At 30.5% G+C, this 16,819-nt stretch overlaps 2 protein-coding genes across 2 annotated transcripts; both read right to left on the reverse strand.

Moving 5' to 3' along the window:
* Positions 1-1,631: 1,631 nt before the first annotated feature.
* LOC126679944 (probable receptor-like protein kinase At1g49730) lies at positions 1,632-4,019 on the reverse strand. The gene is made up of 7 exons (XM_050374966.2): positions 3,881-4,019; positions 3,165-3,420; positions 2,520-2,572; positions 2,380-2,447; positions 2,197-2,286; positions 2,043-2,115; positions 1,632-1,973 (listed from the first exon to the last, which is right to left on the reverse strand). Exons 1-7 carry the CDS (start codon positions 3,942-3,944, stop codon positions 1,687-1,689), a joined length of 891 nt encoding a protein of 296 aa, XP_050230923.1. The 5' UTR covers positions 3,945-4,019; the 3' UTR covers positions 1,632-1,686.
* A 2,589-nt stretch (positions 4,020-6,608) lies between these two features.
* On the reverse strand, positions 6,609-8,861 carry LOC126681512 (uncharacterized). The gene is made up of 2 exons (XM_050377055.1): positions 8,325-8,861; positions 6,609-6,656 (listed from the first exon to the last, which is right to left on the reverse strand). Exons 1-2 carry the CDS (start codon positions 8,859-8,861, stop codon positions 6,609-6,611), a joined length of 585 nt encoding a protein of 194 aa, XP_050233012.1.
* Positions 8,862-16,819: the final 7,958 nt, after the last annotated feature.

Raw genomic sequence — 16,819 nt, forward strand, 5'->3', positions numbered from 1 at the left:
AAGACAAAGAAATTTGAATAAAAAAAGAGTTTAAGAGATAATATGATGGTGATAGATGAGAAAGTTCTTCTTCTTTTTTTTCTTCTTTTTTTTTTCTTTTTATGTTGTTTTAAATTATTTTAGCATCGCTTTTTGGAATTTTTTACAACTTTTTTTGAAAAAATCGTAATGTTCTTCATTAATGATATTTTGACCTGGTTTTCAAATGTTTTAAATTAATTTTAAAAATCGTTTAAAACTGTTTTCTCGAAACTGTTTTATACTGTTCGAAACCTTTGTAAACGGTTTGAAACTGTTTTATACTGTTTGAAACTGTTATTTTTTAAACTGTTTGAAAGTGTTTTTTAGAAACTGTTTTAGACTGTTTGAGATCTTTGAAAACGGTTTGCAACTGTTTTATACTGTTTGAAATCTTTGTAAACGGTTTGAAACTGTTTTTTTGAAACTCTTATTATTTATGTAAACGGTTTGAAACTGTTTGATACTATTTGAAACTGTTATTTTATAAACTATTGAAAAGTATTTTTTAGAATCTGTTTTAGACAGTTTGAGACCTTTGTAAACGGTTTGAAACTGTTTTATACTGTTCGAAACTGTTTTTTGAAACTGTTTGAAACTGTTATTTTTTAGATTGTTTAAAAGCGTTTTTTAGAAACTGTTTTAGACTGTTTGAAACCTTTGTAAATGGTTTGAAACCGTAATTGAAATTTTAATTGAAACCGTTTGAAACCTCTTTTAATAGATTTTTATATGAGAACAAATAAATTAATAATTTACAGTTTTCTTTGTTTTTTAAGAAAATTATGATCGTTAGATTTGAATTCGAAGTGAAATTTGAAGCTATTTGATTAGGAATTAAAAATTCGAACGGATCGAAATTAAATTTGAAAATCACAATAAATTTTTAAAAAGTAATAATAGAATTAGAGAAATCAATTTGTTGAATTGTTATGAGCTGAAGATTTTAAATTGAATTGTTGATTTGTTGTTTTTTTTTCTCTTTAAATGAGCTGAGAAGAGAAGAAGAAGAAGAAGAAACTTTGAATAAAGTGTGTTAGGTATAAGTGGAGTATAAAAAATAAAGAGCAGAGTAAAAAAATAAATGGTTGACACGCTTGGGGTATGTAAATCAAGTTAGAATTTTAGGGTTACTAAATGCTAATATTTTTCTAATTTAGGTAATTAGCTAATTCTCTCAATTAAAAATCGGGATAAAATTGACAATTTTAAAAATTTGGGATCTAACTGAAGAAAGTTGAAATGTTGCGAAAAATATTTTTCGATGATTAAGTCTTTATAATATTGTGTCACTCAACCACTTTAAAAAATTATTATACGATAAAAATATTTAATTCATATATATAAGAAAAGATCAGAATCAAAATCAAACTAAACTAAATCTATATTTTTGGTTTAATCCAGTTTGGTTCAATTTATACATACTCCTACTTGAGATAGTTTCCCAATCTGAAGCCTGTTTGAATAGATATCCAGTGTTAACTCTGTCTGGATTGAGAGTTAAAGGAAGAAATTAGAGCTCTAGAATTGACAAATGAATGTTACATGTGCTTAAAAATTAAAATTGATCCAAATAGAAGACCTTAATATGCAAGAATTGGTTCAGTTCAGTGTGAAGAGTTAAAAGAATTTCATATGTGCAAACTCTAGTAGTAGTGACATGGAAGTCTAGCTTTTCTGCAGATATCTAAATACCTGAAGAATGGAAAATTTGGGGTAATTTCCAGAATTTATACACAATCTGGCTACAGCTAATAGCTTTTGAAGCTCTCTAGAGTCGTAACTGTTTCCAAGATCCGGGTCTATCATCCGCAACATGGAACTTCGAAAGCAAGATCCTCGGACCCACTGGACTAGATCTGCGCTTCCTTTCTCCGATGATTGACCAGTCACTAACTCCAAAATTAGCACACCAAGCTCATATATTAACTTCCCACAACTTTGAGCCATACAATCTGCAAATTAAAGCATGAAAGTTTAAACCCGATGAGAGCAAGCCCAGCAACTCGATCGTCAAAAACTACCTGTTGTGCAGGAGGCATGGGGTGTTGGTGTTGTCACATTTTCAACCGAACTGACAAAACCAATGTTGGAGAGCTGCCATAATGATGAGTGACTATATGAGATTTTCATCAATTCCGAGCACTGGAAGCAGAAGACGAGAAAAAATAACTTCACCTTTGCAGTGAAGTTTTCATCTAGCATGATATTACTGGAGCTGATGGACACATGATACATTGGCGGGTTACTAAAGATAAGCAAATATTCCTGTAATGTACAATAACCATGGATAAACCACTCTTCAGTTTTTACCAACTTGCACACATAGTTTGATAGTAAAATTACATACAAGTGACTAACCAATGCAGCTGCTACCCCGGTTGCTATCCGTAACCTAGTCTTCCAATTCAATGGAGTCTTGAGAGGATCTGCTAAGGACTGTGTATATGAGAATAAATCAAATGTTGCAATCATTAATCAAATTATGCGCTCAAGATTACCGTTGAGATGCTCCTTCAAGCTTCCATTTTCTATATTGTCAAAAATTAGCAATCTGCAGAGAGAGTAATAAATAAACAAGTATGTTAAATTACAAGGACAAGAGAAGAAATAACTCAAAGCCACAACAGAGATGATCTTTCAGAATCACCATCATACCATGACAGGAGATCATCTAAGATTAGAATGAAAGATCTTGGTAAGCAAATCTTTTCTCCAAAATTTCCCTATCATATTCAACAAGCAGTTGCACACCACACATAAGCTGTAACACAACATTTATAGGTGTCAAATGATCTTTCAGAGATATACAAGCCCATGGAGTATCATTTATTTTACACTATTTTGCTGTCAGACTGGGTGTCTTTTTGATAGCTAGCTGCGTTTTTTTATTATCAAGAATCATCTCTTTCACACACTTGCATGCATTCATGCTCACGCATAGATATAGACACTAATACTAGCACATTTATGCTAATCCACGCAAACTTCTCGAGTCCTACATTTCCAAAACTTCCCGAGTCCTACGTTTTACTCGTGCACACATGAAAAACTAAAATTTCTATGTTTTACTTATTTCTCAGACAATGCAACAATTAGCTACTACGAAGAGAAGAAGAGTTTATAACAATGAAATGATGGCGCACCTCTTACGTCCAACGGAAAAGCCTTTGAGGGCGAGAAGATGACGGTGATTCAAGCGCCCCAATAGTTGTGCTTCCCTATAGAAAATATGTTTATGTTGAGAAATGTGTTTTATTTCCTTGACAAAAGCAATGGCACCATCTTGAAATTTGGCCTTAAAAGCAGTGCCATCAGAATCACTGTACAGTATCCTCCGAAATCCATCAGTTGCCTTCCTTACATCCTGATACGAGAAACGCCTGATAAACGATATTTGGCCTGAAAAACAACCTCTCTTACACAGTTACAAAAACCATGAATGAAGCATTTCTTTTTCTTTTTTGTGCAATCAAATTAAATTCCTGCAGTCAACTCCTTTAGACTTCCACAACACAACTGAATTGCATAGATTTAGATGCTAAAAATGTTTGAATTGGCCATTGTCATAAAGTTTTTCTTAATTAAACACAATTGACTAACACAAAACATTTGCCACCCAGAAGTCAAACAGCATTTTCAAGTCCAAATTCATAGGGAAATTCATGAAACATTCAAGAATAACATGTAATTATAATTATATAGCGATAAGCTGTAGCTCAAATGGTATAAGCAGCGGCAAGTATTTTGTCAACTAATGAGTTCAATTCATCCCATAAACGCTCCGCTTAATTATCAGAAACAAAGAAACATGTAATTATAATGCAGAAATTGGTAAACAAGTGAAATGGAAAGACTGTACCAGAACGAGATCGACGAAGCCAAGCAAGAAGATGAGGTCTAATCTTGCGGATCAAGGGATCCATCCTACCAAACAAATATTCTAATTGCTTATTTTTTTTGTTTTTATATACTACTACTTTATTATTGAATTAAGTTGAGTATCAATTTATTATTTGTCTGATTAACTATTTGTTAAAATCTGGGTATATTAAGTTTCGTTTCTTGTGATTTTTTAACCATTGTCATTTCAAAACTACTCTATATCACATTACAACATCATTTTATTCCAAAATTTGGTTTCTTGAATTTGATTTTCGAATTTAACCAATTCTAGTTTCTGTGTTTTTGTTTCATTTTAGTAAGCGTTTTTCTTTTAGTTTCACATTTAAATTTGGCTTAATTACTTAAAAAATCTCACCTTAAACTTTTTTTTCGTTTATATCCTGACCTTATAAAAAAGTCATTTGTACCCAATTTTAGATTTTTAGGTTTCATCTCTATCCAATACAAGAATATAGTTGACAATTTAATGAATTAAAGGATGAAAACATTAAAAACAATTAAATGAAGAGTTATATCATACGTCTAATTAGTATATAAATATAAATTGAAAGATTATTTTAAACTTTTTTTCTAGTGAAAAGAGACAATTTTAGTACTTTTGGGCAGGGATGAAACATGAAAACACAAAATTGGGTACAAATGATTTTTTTACAAGGTCAGGGTATAAGCGAAAAAAAATTCAAGGTGAGTTTTTTTTTAAGTAATTAAACCTTTAAATTTTGAAAAAAAAAATCCAAATATTACAAAGCAATTGTGGTGTTTGGTTAAAATACATAAATACTCTTGTACTTTTCTATCATGACTATCAAATTTATTTTAAGATTGAATTATTTTTAGGGCCTATTTGGTTCAGCTGTTTTTTTATAGCTAGTAGTTGTGGCTGTTAGCTGTTGGCTGATAGTTGCTAAACCATATGTATTTAATGAGATTTGATTAATTATTGATGTGGCTGTTTATATATAAAATGACCATAAAAAAATAATTTTTATTAAACATAAGATGCAACATTTAGTATTAACATATTTAAATATTTTTTTCTCGATAAATTTATGATTTATTTTAAAAAGTTATTAAATTATAGAAAGATCTCATTTCCAGGTCCTTAAACTATACATGTTTTGTTTATCTGGTCTTTAAACTATTTTTTTGTCCTTATCTGATCTTAGTGAAAAATTATTTTTCAGTCCCTGACGAATAAAAACAACGCCGTTTATGATATCAATTTGCTTTTTTAAAAATAACAAAACAACGTCGTTTTAATCATCTAGGGACTTGAAAATGTGTTTTCGCTTACACTACTAGAAAACAGCGTTTTAGCGACGGATTTTAGTGACGGATCTAAAATCCGTCGTTATTTTTTCGATTAGCGACGGATTTAGCGACGGATCTAAAATCCGTCGCTAAACACCACATTAAATTGGCGGGAATGATCCCGCCAACTTTAGCGACGGATTTTCCGTCGCTAATGTTGGCGGGAGTAGTCCCGCCAATTGTTTTGATAAAATTTAGCGACGGATTTTAAAATCCGTCGCTAATTACTGGCGGGAATACTCCCGCCTTTTATTTTTCGCAATTAGCGACGGATTTTAAAATCCGTCGCTAAATTATGCCTTTTGCGACGGAATTTAGTGACGGATTTCAAATCCGTCGCTAATTTTCAATGTCAAAAAAAAATTAAAATGGCATCTAATATTATTTAGGATAGTATTTAATAAAAAATAATTATTAATTTTTTAATTAAATTTATATTATTATAATATAACGTTTTTATTTATAAAATAATAATTAAATATTATTTATGAAATAATAATTATATATTATTTATTTATTTAAAGTATATAAATATTTTAATAAAATTATTAATTATAAAAAAATTATCTTAGAATGCGGGTTTAAATTATGAAAACAAATATTTGTTGTTTTTAGTTAACATTTAAGTATAATATACATAAATATATAACATCAATATGAGCTGGTTAAGATGGAGTTGTGCGCGGGAGAACTACAAGGTTAAAGAGTCTTGAGTGGGAGCAATGGAATGATGGGTGACCTACTGGGAAGTTAGCGAAAATTGACAGGTGGATGCGGGTGGTTGATTTAACTCAGGTGGGTGAGTGATGGAGGACGCGGATGAGGGATTGATTAAATAAAAAATTTCTTTTACGATGTAATTTTTAAATTTTTAATTTTTTTTAAAATTAGTGACGGATTTAAATCCGTCGCTAAATCCGTCGCTAATTAGCGACGGATTTAAAATTCCGTCGCTAAAACGGAGACCAAAATCCGTCGCAAAAATTTTTTCCCGTCGTTATCAAACGTTGCGACCAAAAAGGTTGCGACGGACTGTTTCCGTCGCAAATCCGTCGCTAAACGTGTTTAGCGACGGATTTTGGTCATTTAGCGACGGAAAAATCCGTCGCTAAATGACTGTTTTCTAGTAGTGTTAGTTGAAGGATTAGATAAGGACAAAAAATAGTTTAAGGACTAGTTAAACAAAATAGGTATAGCTTGGGGACCTGGATATGGATTATTTCTAAATTATAATTACACTAATATAAAATTTTATATAATTTATAAATAATTAAAATATTTGAAAATAATTTAAATAATTTTATATATTAAAGAAACGATATATTCTATTAGGGATAATTTTTTCTAAATAATTAAAAATATTAAAACAGCTATCAGCTGTTGGCAAAAATCTCCAAAATGGAATTTGTTTTCAACAGCAACTGTTTGAGGTTCAAAAAACTCTAAAAAAACTCTTAAAAAATCTCACCAAACGTTTTAGTGGAATTTTTTAAAAAAATAGAAGTTAAAAACTCTACCGAAAAATTGAACCAAACACCCCTTTAAACTCTATTTTTTCGTCGTTGCTTTTGTAACTGTTTGTGAAATGAGATAAAATAGTATTATAATCTATAATTTTTTCGTAATAATATCAACACGATCGCTATACATATTTTCCCTTTTCAACGAACTAGTTTTAACATGTGTGTTAGCACGATATTTATTTAATTTTTATTTTTCTATTAACTTTTTAAGAGTATTTAGTAGAATTTTGTGTTTTTTATTTGCATAGTTTCTTATCTATGAATCAATAGATATTTTATATTTTAATTTTAATAAGTAAGTACGAAGTGATGGATTCTGTCCTCTTTATCGTAGATTAAACCTGCAAAACAGTGTAGATGGCTAATCAGATGGTGTTTGTTCGATTAACGCTCCGATGTTTAAGTTAGGTTAGGCTTAAGCAGCGTATTTGTTGTATTGAATTCATTTATGATTATGGGCACATATCTCATGTCTTTACATAGTGCGTGGCAAATACCTTGTATGAGTTGGAAATGGAAAGTGATTCCTATTTAGTGGTATATGTTTGAATGAGAAAATAATTTCTTATTCAATGAGAGTCCTATTCGGGAGTGTTTTCTTAGATAGGGTTATCTTTCCAGATAGGAGTATATTTCCAACTAGGATAGTGATTCTGTTATATCTAGACTTCTAGATATTATTCTGTTTCCGTGTAAGCAGGTCTTTAGCGACGCGTTTAGAACTCGATTACGGATAGGATTCGGTTTTGTTTGGGGATTCAGGCGAATCCTCTTTTCAGTCTTTAAGTATAACAGAATTCTTAGGACTCGGGTGCCGTTATCTTTGGGCTTGCGCCTTATGTGAGTTCTTGGATTCATTCGAATGAGTGGATCCTATACGACTCAGTTTCATAGTACTTATGTGAATTCGGTTTTCATTAGGAAGCATTCTAAAAAAATATGTCTTACCGTTTTTTAAATGGTTTTTAAAAGATATATAAAAAATTATTTTAATTAAAAAAGTTGGCTTCTTTATTATTAATTTTTAATTTAACCAAAAATTACTATAATTATTTAAAATTTTAGTCAATAATTTTTAGTCAAAGAGGGATTCGTTATGTACTTTTATATATTCACTCATTTCAAAATAAAAAATTTCAAAAGTGAAAAATAAACAGTAGGTAAATATGTTTTTCTAATTTTATTTTATTTAATTTATTTATGCTCTATTTAAAAATATATTGTTTTTATAATAAATATCATGAGACATGAAAACACATAAATGGAAAGTGATATAAGTTTTAACCTTGGCAAAACCCATTCGCAGGCCCCTGTATTTTACATTTTTTATTTGAGAAGCTCCTACCTCAAAGTTGCTCACGCTTGAGTCCTCATACTTTCAAAAAGCGTATTATTAGACCCTTACGTGGACGAAAAAAAACACGTTTGCCGCACTCGCCGTTACTCTCCGTTAACCATTTCCACGTTAGTTTTTTGTTAATTTGCAATGGGACACGGTGGAAAATAGAAAACACGTGGCAGTGTCCTAAAAGGTAAATTAACCCAGAATTGCTTTTTAACATGTACCTCATCTTCTCCAACATAACTTTTATCGCTGCTATCATCACCACTACCCTCAAAATCTATTATATCCTCTTCTACAATTGGATGGTCTGGCCCAGAGTCTACTCCATCATCTCCTCCATCCTCTCCTTCATCCTCTCCTCCATCCTCCCCATCATGTTCACCAACCTCTACTCTAGCCTCATGTTCCTCAATACCCAGGTTCCTATCACATCTGTTATCATCATGGAAAATCAATTTTCTCTTAGATTTTCTAACATTCTTTGTAGCATGTTGTAGCTCTTCGTCCTCCTCATCATCAGTCAGTATACTAACATTGATACATACATTGTCAAAAGTTTGATCCCTCTCACCATCCTGCACCCTGCTAGGCTCACCCCCCTTTACAAGACCCTCATTAACTACTTGTTCCTGAGCTACTTGTTCCTCCTCAGCTTCTTGTTGCTCCACCTCAGCTTCTTGTTTCTCCACCTCAGCTTCTTGTTGCTCCTCAATAATATCTACCTCAGGCTGTAATTGCACAAGAGGTGGCAGTTCCATTGGGGGGTCCTGCTTGCCATTCACAATGTGCTCTAGATAGAATTACAAAACAGATCCACTCAGCGGCTTCCCAATCATATCATACAGTCCTTTATCATCAAATATTAGGACATGTTCCCCAGAAGCCAGTCTGTAGTATAACCCACTGATTTCGGCATACACCAACCTTTGCACATATGACATTATAACACTGTATGAGAGCAAATCCATATCCAAATATTCTTCTACCATGGTATGTTTACCAGAAATGTACTTCTGTCTTGCTGTAAAAATACCACCATGGTGAATCACAATGCTAACGTATCTCATTTTCCTGCATGAAATACAACACTACCCTTTAGGACTGCATGCAATAGAAGCCATGCGAAAACAATAATTGCATAAAAGCAATAAGTGTGACTGCACAATAAGCAAATAGATAGAACCTCCAAAAGGTCGTCACACAGTTTAAAGCATACTACAAATATTCATTCACTATAATAACCACACATAACTCCAAAAAAACAAGTCTAAACCTAGGGACCACATATTCAGCCCCCACAAACAAAATAGCATTAAAAAACAGAAATAAATATTGATCCAATGTTATTACCAATCTAGTTATACTATTCAGTGCATAAAAATGTAAAGTAATATCAAAACCCTAATTGCATAAATTTTAATTAATTAAAGTACTAGCAGAACTCTAATTACATAAAGTTCAATTACAGATACTAACTTTCAGAAAGGGCATTGAGAAACCCAAAATATTGAAATTGCCGAGCACATAATGATTTAAAACAAATGTATAATGCAGAGCACATAATAATTTAAAACAAAACCCTAATTGCAAAAATTTCAATTACAAACCCTAACTTCCAGAAACACCATTAACTTCTAAAATTGGGGACCACATATACATTACACAAATTTACAAACATAAAATAAAAAGATAGAGACTGTTCTACCAACTTTGCATTTTACCCAATAAAAAACCCTAACTTTCAAAATCCTGATTAATAAAGAAAGAGAGACATGGGGACCACTACCCAAAAGAATAACTAAACAAACAAACCCTACATGATACAGCCAACAATAATGGGGACCACAGTTAATGAATAAATATGTGGAAACTTACTAACCTCTAGAACTACACCCAACTTTACAGCCTTTCTCTTACTTCTGCGATTTTTTGCAAGCACCAGCGTTTTACAACTTTTCTCTTACTTCTCAAATCTTGTCAACAAACAATCGCTAAACAGCGTGTTAGGACTTCTTTCACTTCATGTTTTCTAGTTTTAGGGTTATAGAATTGAAGCGAAAAAAGGGATAATTATGAAACTGGGGTTACATAATCGAAGAGATGAAGGGATTTGCAGTTGCACGAAGCGAAAATTCTTAGTATAAGTGATTACTAAGTTAGGGTTCTTCGATTTTGTGAGTGTTGAAAAAAAAACGATTAAGTTTCTTTTACCTTTTAAGTTTCAACACCGACACCGTTTTAGGAAAATTGCTACTGATGTTAGTTGAAAGAATACGACCCCGTTCTATTATGTTCAGATCAAAAATTAAACGGCGTCGTTTAGAGTAAGGTGACTTAGCATCGACGTGGAGAACATGGTAACACACGTGGAGAAAAAAGTCTAGGCTGGCATTGCAAACTTACTCGTAACGCTCTGTAACGGCGAGTGCGGCAAACGCGTTTTTTTCGTCCACGTAAGGGTCTAATAATACGCTTTTTGAAAGTACGAGGACTCAAGCGTGAGCAACTTTGAGGTAGGGGCTTCTCGAATAAAAAATATAAAGTACAGGGGCCTACGAATGGGTTTTGCCTAACTTATTTATTATTCTTTTATAAACATTGTTCTTAATAGAGTCTGACTTTTGATCCGGTTTGTAACCTGCAAAACAGGGTAGAAGTTAACCGGACAGTTGTTGTCCGATTAACTCTCCGATGCTTAAGTTAGTTTACGCTTGAGCATCATTTTGAGTATATGAATGTAATCGTGTTCTTAGGCATAACTCAAACTCTTTATATAGTAGTTGAGAGAATGCTTAGTGGACTTCGAACAGGAAAGTGATTCCTATTTAATAGGATTTAAGATTGAATAGGAAAGAGATTGCTTATTCAAGAGAAAGTCTTATTCAGGAATATTTTCTTGAATAAACTTATCTTACTAAGTCGGAGTTCGTATCCAAATAGAAAAAATATTCAATTTTGGGCGAATCTTTTCAGGCAACACGCTTTTTTCGAGAATTCGGGGATTCGGCTTATCCTGGAGATTCAGATGATTCTTCTCTTGATATTCGGATATGGCGAATTTTATGGATTCGGCCACCGATATTGTTGAGTTTCTTATACTTTGGACGAGAACTTAATTTTTAAATGAAAAAAAAAACTTTTTCTTAGAAATATTTATTCAGTGCATTTCTATATGCATAAACAATGAAGATAAAAGGTTGGAGAAAGCCAAAAGTGAAAATAACATCCCACAAAAGGTAATCTATTTATCATAAAAAAAAAAAAAAATAATGAATATAAAAATAAACATCTAGAAAGCACAAAAAAAAGATGTTACTCTCTCTTTAAAATTTAATACTCCCACTTCTTTCTAAAAAAAACTTCATTTCTCTTCATCTTTTCAACCGCTATATAATTTTATTTTAATTAATGTTATTATTAAAATGAAAAAATGATCCGTTTTCCTCATAAAAAGTAATTAATCTACATGTAATGTTTATACCGCGTGTAACTATGTTCTCTATTTTTTAGGGTTTTATGGCCTATGTTTTAATTTAACAACGCACAATTAATGCCTCTTTTATTAGGGTAAACTGGATTCTCATTAAGCAAAGTCAGAAGCAATTACATTTTTAAGAAATGTCGAAAAGTTATAAAACCAATCCAGCTGACCTGACATAGAATGAGAAGCATGTGCTAAACAATACGTTGCAACGTTCGCAGATCGTCTTACGAAACTAAACTTAAAATTACTGTATTACTTCACTAGACCGACACACTCATCAATGAGTGGATCGATACCATGCATAAGAGGCAACCTAAGACCAAAAATCACATCCAAAGCGTCAGATTTAAAAAAAACTTTCAAAAAAACTTTCATACAACTCAAAGCGTCCTTAGTAACCATAACCTTCGCCATTCTAAATGAACACGTACCACAATTTTTATCATAATTTATCATAACCTATTTTCATAACGGTATAATAATATTATCATAATGTATTTTATCATATCAGTATAATAAATATTTTCATAATATTATCATGATCATGTAATTTATCAGAAATTTATCATAAACTTATCATTCTATTATCATAACCTTATCATACTATTATCATAAACCTTATAATATTGTTCATAATTTTATCTATCTATTATCATATAACTGTATCATACTATTATCATAATCTTATCATACTATTATCATAACGGTATATTGTAAAAAACATTTTACATACTTTATTATAACCTTATCATAAAAAATATTATCATATAACTGTATCATACTATTATCATAATCTTATCATACTATTATCATAACGGTATATTGTAAAAAACATTTTACATACTTTATCATAATCTTATCATAAAAAATAGGCTTAATTTCTTTAAAAAAAACCCACCTTGTATTTTTTTTCGTTTATACCCTGACCTTGTAAAAACACCATTTGTACCCAATTTTGAGTTTTTATGTTTCCTCTCTACCCAAAAGCATTAAATTGTACTCTTTTCATTTGAAAAAGAGTTTAAAACAATCCTTCATTTTTAACTTATATACTAATTAAATATAAATGTCATTAATAGTACAAAAATACCATCTTTTTCAAAAAAATTAAAAATAATAATAATTTTTTTAGAAAATATATCCGATTTTTTTTTTCATTTTTTTAATTTTTCTTCATTTTTTTAAAAAATATATCCGACAAAAAAAATTAAAAATAATAATAATTTTTTTAATTTTTTTAATTTTTTTATAAAATTAAAAAAATTAATTAATTATTTGGATGTGTTTGATTATTTTTTAAATTTAAGGATTTATTTGTATTTTTTAAAATAGAAAAAAGTATGTTTTAAACTCTTTTACAAATGAAAAAAGTACAATTTAATCCTTTTGGGTAGGGATGAAACATAAAAACCCAAAATTGGGTACAAATGGTGTTTTTACAAGGTCAGGGTGTAAACGAAGAAAAAATGCAAGGTGAGAGTTTTTTAAGGAATTAAGCCTAAAAAATATTATCATATGATAATGTTATAATACCGATATGATAATATTTTGATACCGTTAAAATACTGATATGATAATAAAGTACTATTTTCTATAGAAAATCGTTTTTCTGCAGGTTTTAAGATCTGCAACTGAAAAAATTCAAGAATAATTTTTTAAATTTGAAAAGTAAAATAAATTATAAAAATCATCACAAATTAAGAAAAAATTGCTATAATTAAATACGGAAGAACGACGGAGCGAGAGAGTGACGACGACAACAAAGGAGAAATAACAAAGAAGAAAAGAAAAAAATGGAGGAAAAAATGAAGAAGAAGAAGAAGAAAAAAGTCATGTAGAGAGGGACAAATTTTAGAGTAAAAACAAAATTTCATATAGTAAATAAATAATAACAAATAAATATTATTATAATAAAAACGGATTTTAGGGTAGAAAAATAAAAATACTAAAAAAATGAAGTATTTTTTCTATTTTTTCAAGTAACAATTATTCTTAAAATGGAATATATTCATCAATTTCTCCAAAAAATATAGGTCAATAGTGTTTCAAATTATAGATTTGTTTTCTTTTTTAGAAATTAGTTGACTATATAAATATCTAAAACACTCTCAATTGAATTAGTTGTAGTCAACTTAATTAAATTATGTATGGTTTTGATAACAGCAATAATTAACAATTTTTAATAATTTTCATATTAAAAATAATTTTATATATGTATATATATGTATATTGGGTTATTTGGATTTACTATTTAATAAAAATATATTGAAAAGATGGATGCATTAATTATTTAATAACGATATTATAGATAATTAGTATATTTTTAACTAATAAACTAAGTTTTTTAATGTTTGTGCAAGTCAAATACTCCCTCTGTTTTAAGAATGGACGAATGAGTTTTGCACCAAGATTAATAAAATAAGACAACATTTTATGTTATCATGTGTACTTCTATTAATTAGTGTAATCTCACCTAATAATATATTATATTTTAAATTAAATTGCATTTAATGTATATTGAAATAACTAAATTGATAAAAATGGAAGTTCAATATAAATTGACAAGAAAAATACGATATGACCTTTTTAAATGAACATATTAAAATGAAATATGTCCCTTCTTTATCGGGGTAGAAGTAGTATATATTTTACGAATGGAGAGAGTATTTTATTCGTCAATTTAATTTTACTCATTGATTATTTAGATATCATTTAGATTAGTTTTAATTGGAACAAAGGATCAATTAGCCCCCTCAGCTTGACAAACAATATCAAAAAAGTCCAAGGTCATCAAATGGGGTCAAAAAAAATCCAATAGTTGCAAAAATCAATCAAAAACACCCTTTTTATACATAAAGAGAGTGAGTTAACTAATTGACCTGAATTTACTCTAATTAACTCAAATTTACTCTAATTAACCCTAAATTTAAACTCTAACTAATTCTAATTAATGAAAACTCTAATTAATAAAAAATTAGGGGCTAATACCCTAAAAAACTACCGACCTTTACTTTTTTTTCAATAACACCACGACCTTATAATTTCATCAATTGCCCCCTATTTCGTATTTTTACGTTTCAATAGAATCCTAAATTTAAAAAATAGATGATTTTATTTTTGTAAGGATTAAATTTATAAAACAATCAAATTTAAGGGTCATTTTATATCTTTTTCTACTTGGAAAAATTCAAATAAATTTCTTAACATAAAAATCTTTTAAATAAATCCTAAATAAAAAAAATTAATTAAATAAATGTATAATTAATTGTTTAATTCAAAATTAAATAAATATTTAAAACCGAATCCACTGAATCTTTTCCTCCACCACCTGTCGCTCTCTATTTCCGGTCTTCCACCGGAGACGAGCAGCTCATGTTTTATGGAAGACCAGATCATCTTCCCCAAGGAAGACCAACTGATCTGTCGGTGCCGGCGCTACAACCCCTACTTCTAAGACACCGATAACTGCTTCTCTGCCTCCACGGCCACCGTTGCTGTTCAACGCTGCTCCAATAGATCCTCCGCCAATGTTTGCCGTTCATCGATCTTCGTCTTCAACCGTCTCCATCATCACCTACCATTCATTTTTTTATCGGTCGCTGGTTAAGGACTAGCTTCGTTGTTCATTCGCTGTCTTCGAAGATGAAGAAGGTTTTCAGATCTAGCATCTTCATTCCTGATGCCGTCATCTGTCTTCTCCAGTCGCCCATATAAATCCTACTTGTCGTCATTCATGGGGTGGTGACAATATAGAAAAGACACGAAGAAGGAACAAGAGTCGAAAGACATGGTGAGACTTGTAGCGGCGGTGGAACTTCCACTAGTGGTGGGACCTATTAATTTTTGGGTTAAATGCTAATTCATACACCATCTGTGACCTAATTTGCAATTACAACACAAACTTTTAAAGTTGGCAATGCCTGTAATGAACTTTGCACTTTTGGCAAATCGATACACCGATATTTTTCTGGAACATTTTTGTTGAGTTGGAAGTCAGATTGTCACGTAGGCTGACAAGTTGGAAAATAAACGGTGTTTCGATTTGCCAAAAAGAAAAACTTGATGCCTGTTTTTGTCAAAATTTTAAAATTAGTGTTGGAATTGCAAATTACGCTAAAATTTGTGATTTCATTTGCAAACGTGCCAAATTACGTGGAAAATATTGTAATCCATTGTGTTAGTATACGTGTTCTTTCCGGCTTCCAACTCAACCAAATTTTTCCGAAAAATAATCGGTGTAGCGATTTCCAAAAGTGTAAAGCTTATTACCGACATTGTCAAGTTTAAACGTTTATGTTGTAATTGCAAATTAAGTTAAAATTGGTGTATGAATTTATATCTAACCCTTAATTTTTTGTTCTTGGCAGTGAGAAGATGAAGATGGGGATGGTGGTTTGGGTTAGGGAGAAATTTAGATTTTAGTGGAAATTTAAGAAAATGTATATAATTGAGAAAATTACACATATGGGCTGAATGCGGGTTTGTTTTACAAAAATGCTAAGGCTTTTATATTCTTTCACCTATGCTAATTTATTTATTACATTAAAGTGCTGAAAGCGGGAATATTTTACTTGTTTTACGTGAATCATTCCTACCCTACACCTGTCATTTTCATTTCTATTTCTCCTTCTTTTTTCCCTCTACTCACCCTAATCTCTCATCCCATTCCTCTGCTCATCTCTTCATTCTTCTCTTGATCCATGATGTGGTGCAAAACAGAAAAAAATAAACAACACCCATTAACCTATATTGATTTATTATCTGTTCACAAATTCAAAGTTTTAATCTTTATGAAGAGTATACATAGATCGATTGATTATTCATAACACCCATATTATAGCGTCTATTTGTTTGTTCAAAGTAGTTGTACTCTAGCGTCTATTTGTTTTTTTTATTACAATGATAAAAGAGATTCGAAACTGGAACTCTCAGTTTTGAACAATATTCGTATTAAAATTAGATCATGTCTTATGAGATTATAAAAGTGAATTTCTTTTTCTTTTAAAACATTTTCCTTCGCTTGGTTCATGTACTATATCAATCATTTTCCTTCACCTTTTTGCTGCACTAATTATGTAAAGTTAAGTTATTAATGGAAATCAATCTCACAACCCACTTTTTTATTTGCTTTTAGAATTCTTATAATAGTTGAAAGGAGTTAGAACCAAAACTGAAAATAAAACTAAAGTGAATTTAAATTTAATCATATCATATACTTAATACATTATTAAC

This window comes from Mercurialis annua, linkage group LG5, assembly GCF_937616625.2.
Source record: "Mercurialis annua linkage group LG5, ddMerAnnu1.2, whole genome shotgun sequence".
NCBI lineage: Eukaryota > Viridiplantae > Streptophyta > Magnoliopsida > Malpighiales > Euphorbiaceae > Mercurialis > Mercurialis annua.

What these genes read in the sequence shown, in the direction of transcription:
- LOC126681512 (XM_050377055.1), bottom strand. Translation starts at nt 8,861, where the DNA reads ATGGAACTGCCACCTCTTGTGCAATTACAGCCTGAGGTAGATATTATT. An exon ending in GTTATGTTGGAGAAGATGAG is followed by an intron (nt 6,657 to 8,324) that starts GTACATGTTAAA and finishes AACCTCAAACAG; the next exon opens with TTGCTGTTGAAAACAAATTC.
- LOC126679944 (XM_050374966.2), bottom strand. Translation starts at nt 3,944, where the DNA reads ATGGATCCCTTGATCCGCAAGATTAGACCTCATCTTCTTGCTTGGCTT. An exon ending in TTTTCCGTTGGACGTAAGAG is followed by an intron (nt 2,573 to 3,164) that starts GTGCGCCATCAT and finishes CTCTCTCTGCAG; the next exon opens with ATTGCTAATTTTTGACAATA. An exon ending in CCGGGGTAGCAGCTGCATTG is followed by an intron (nt 2,287 to 2,379) that starts GTTAGTCACTTG and finishes TGTACATTACAG; the next exon opens with GAATATTTGCTTATCTTTAG.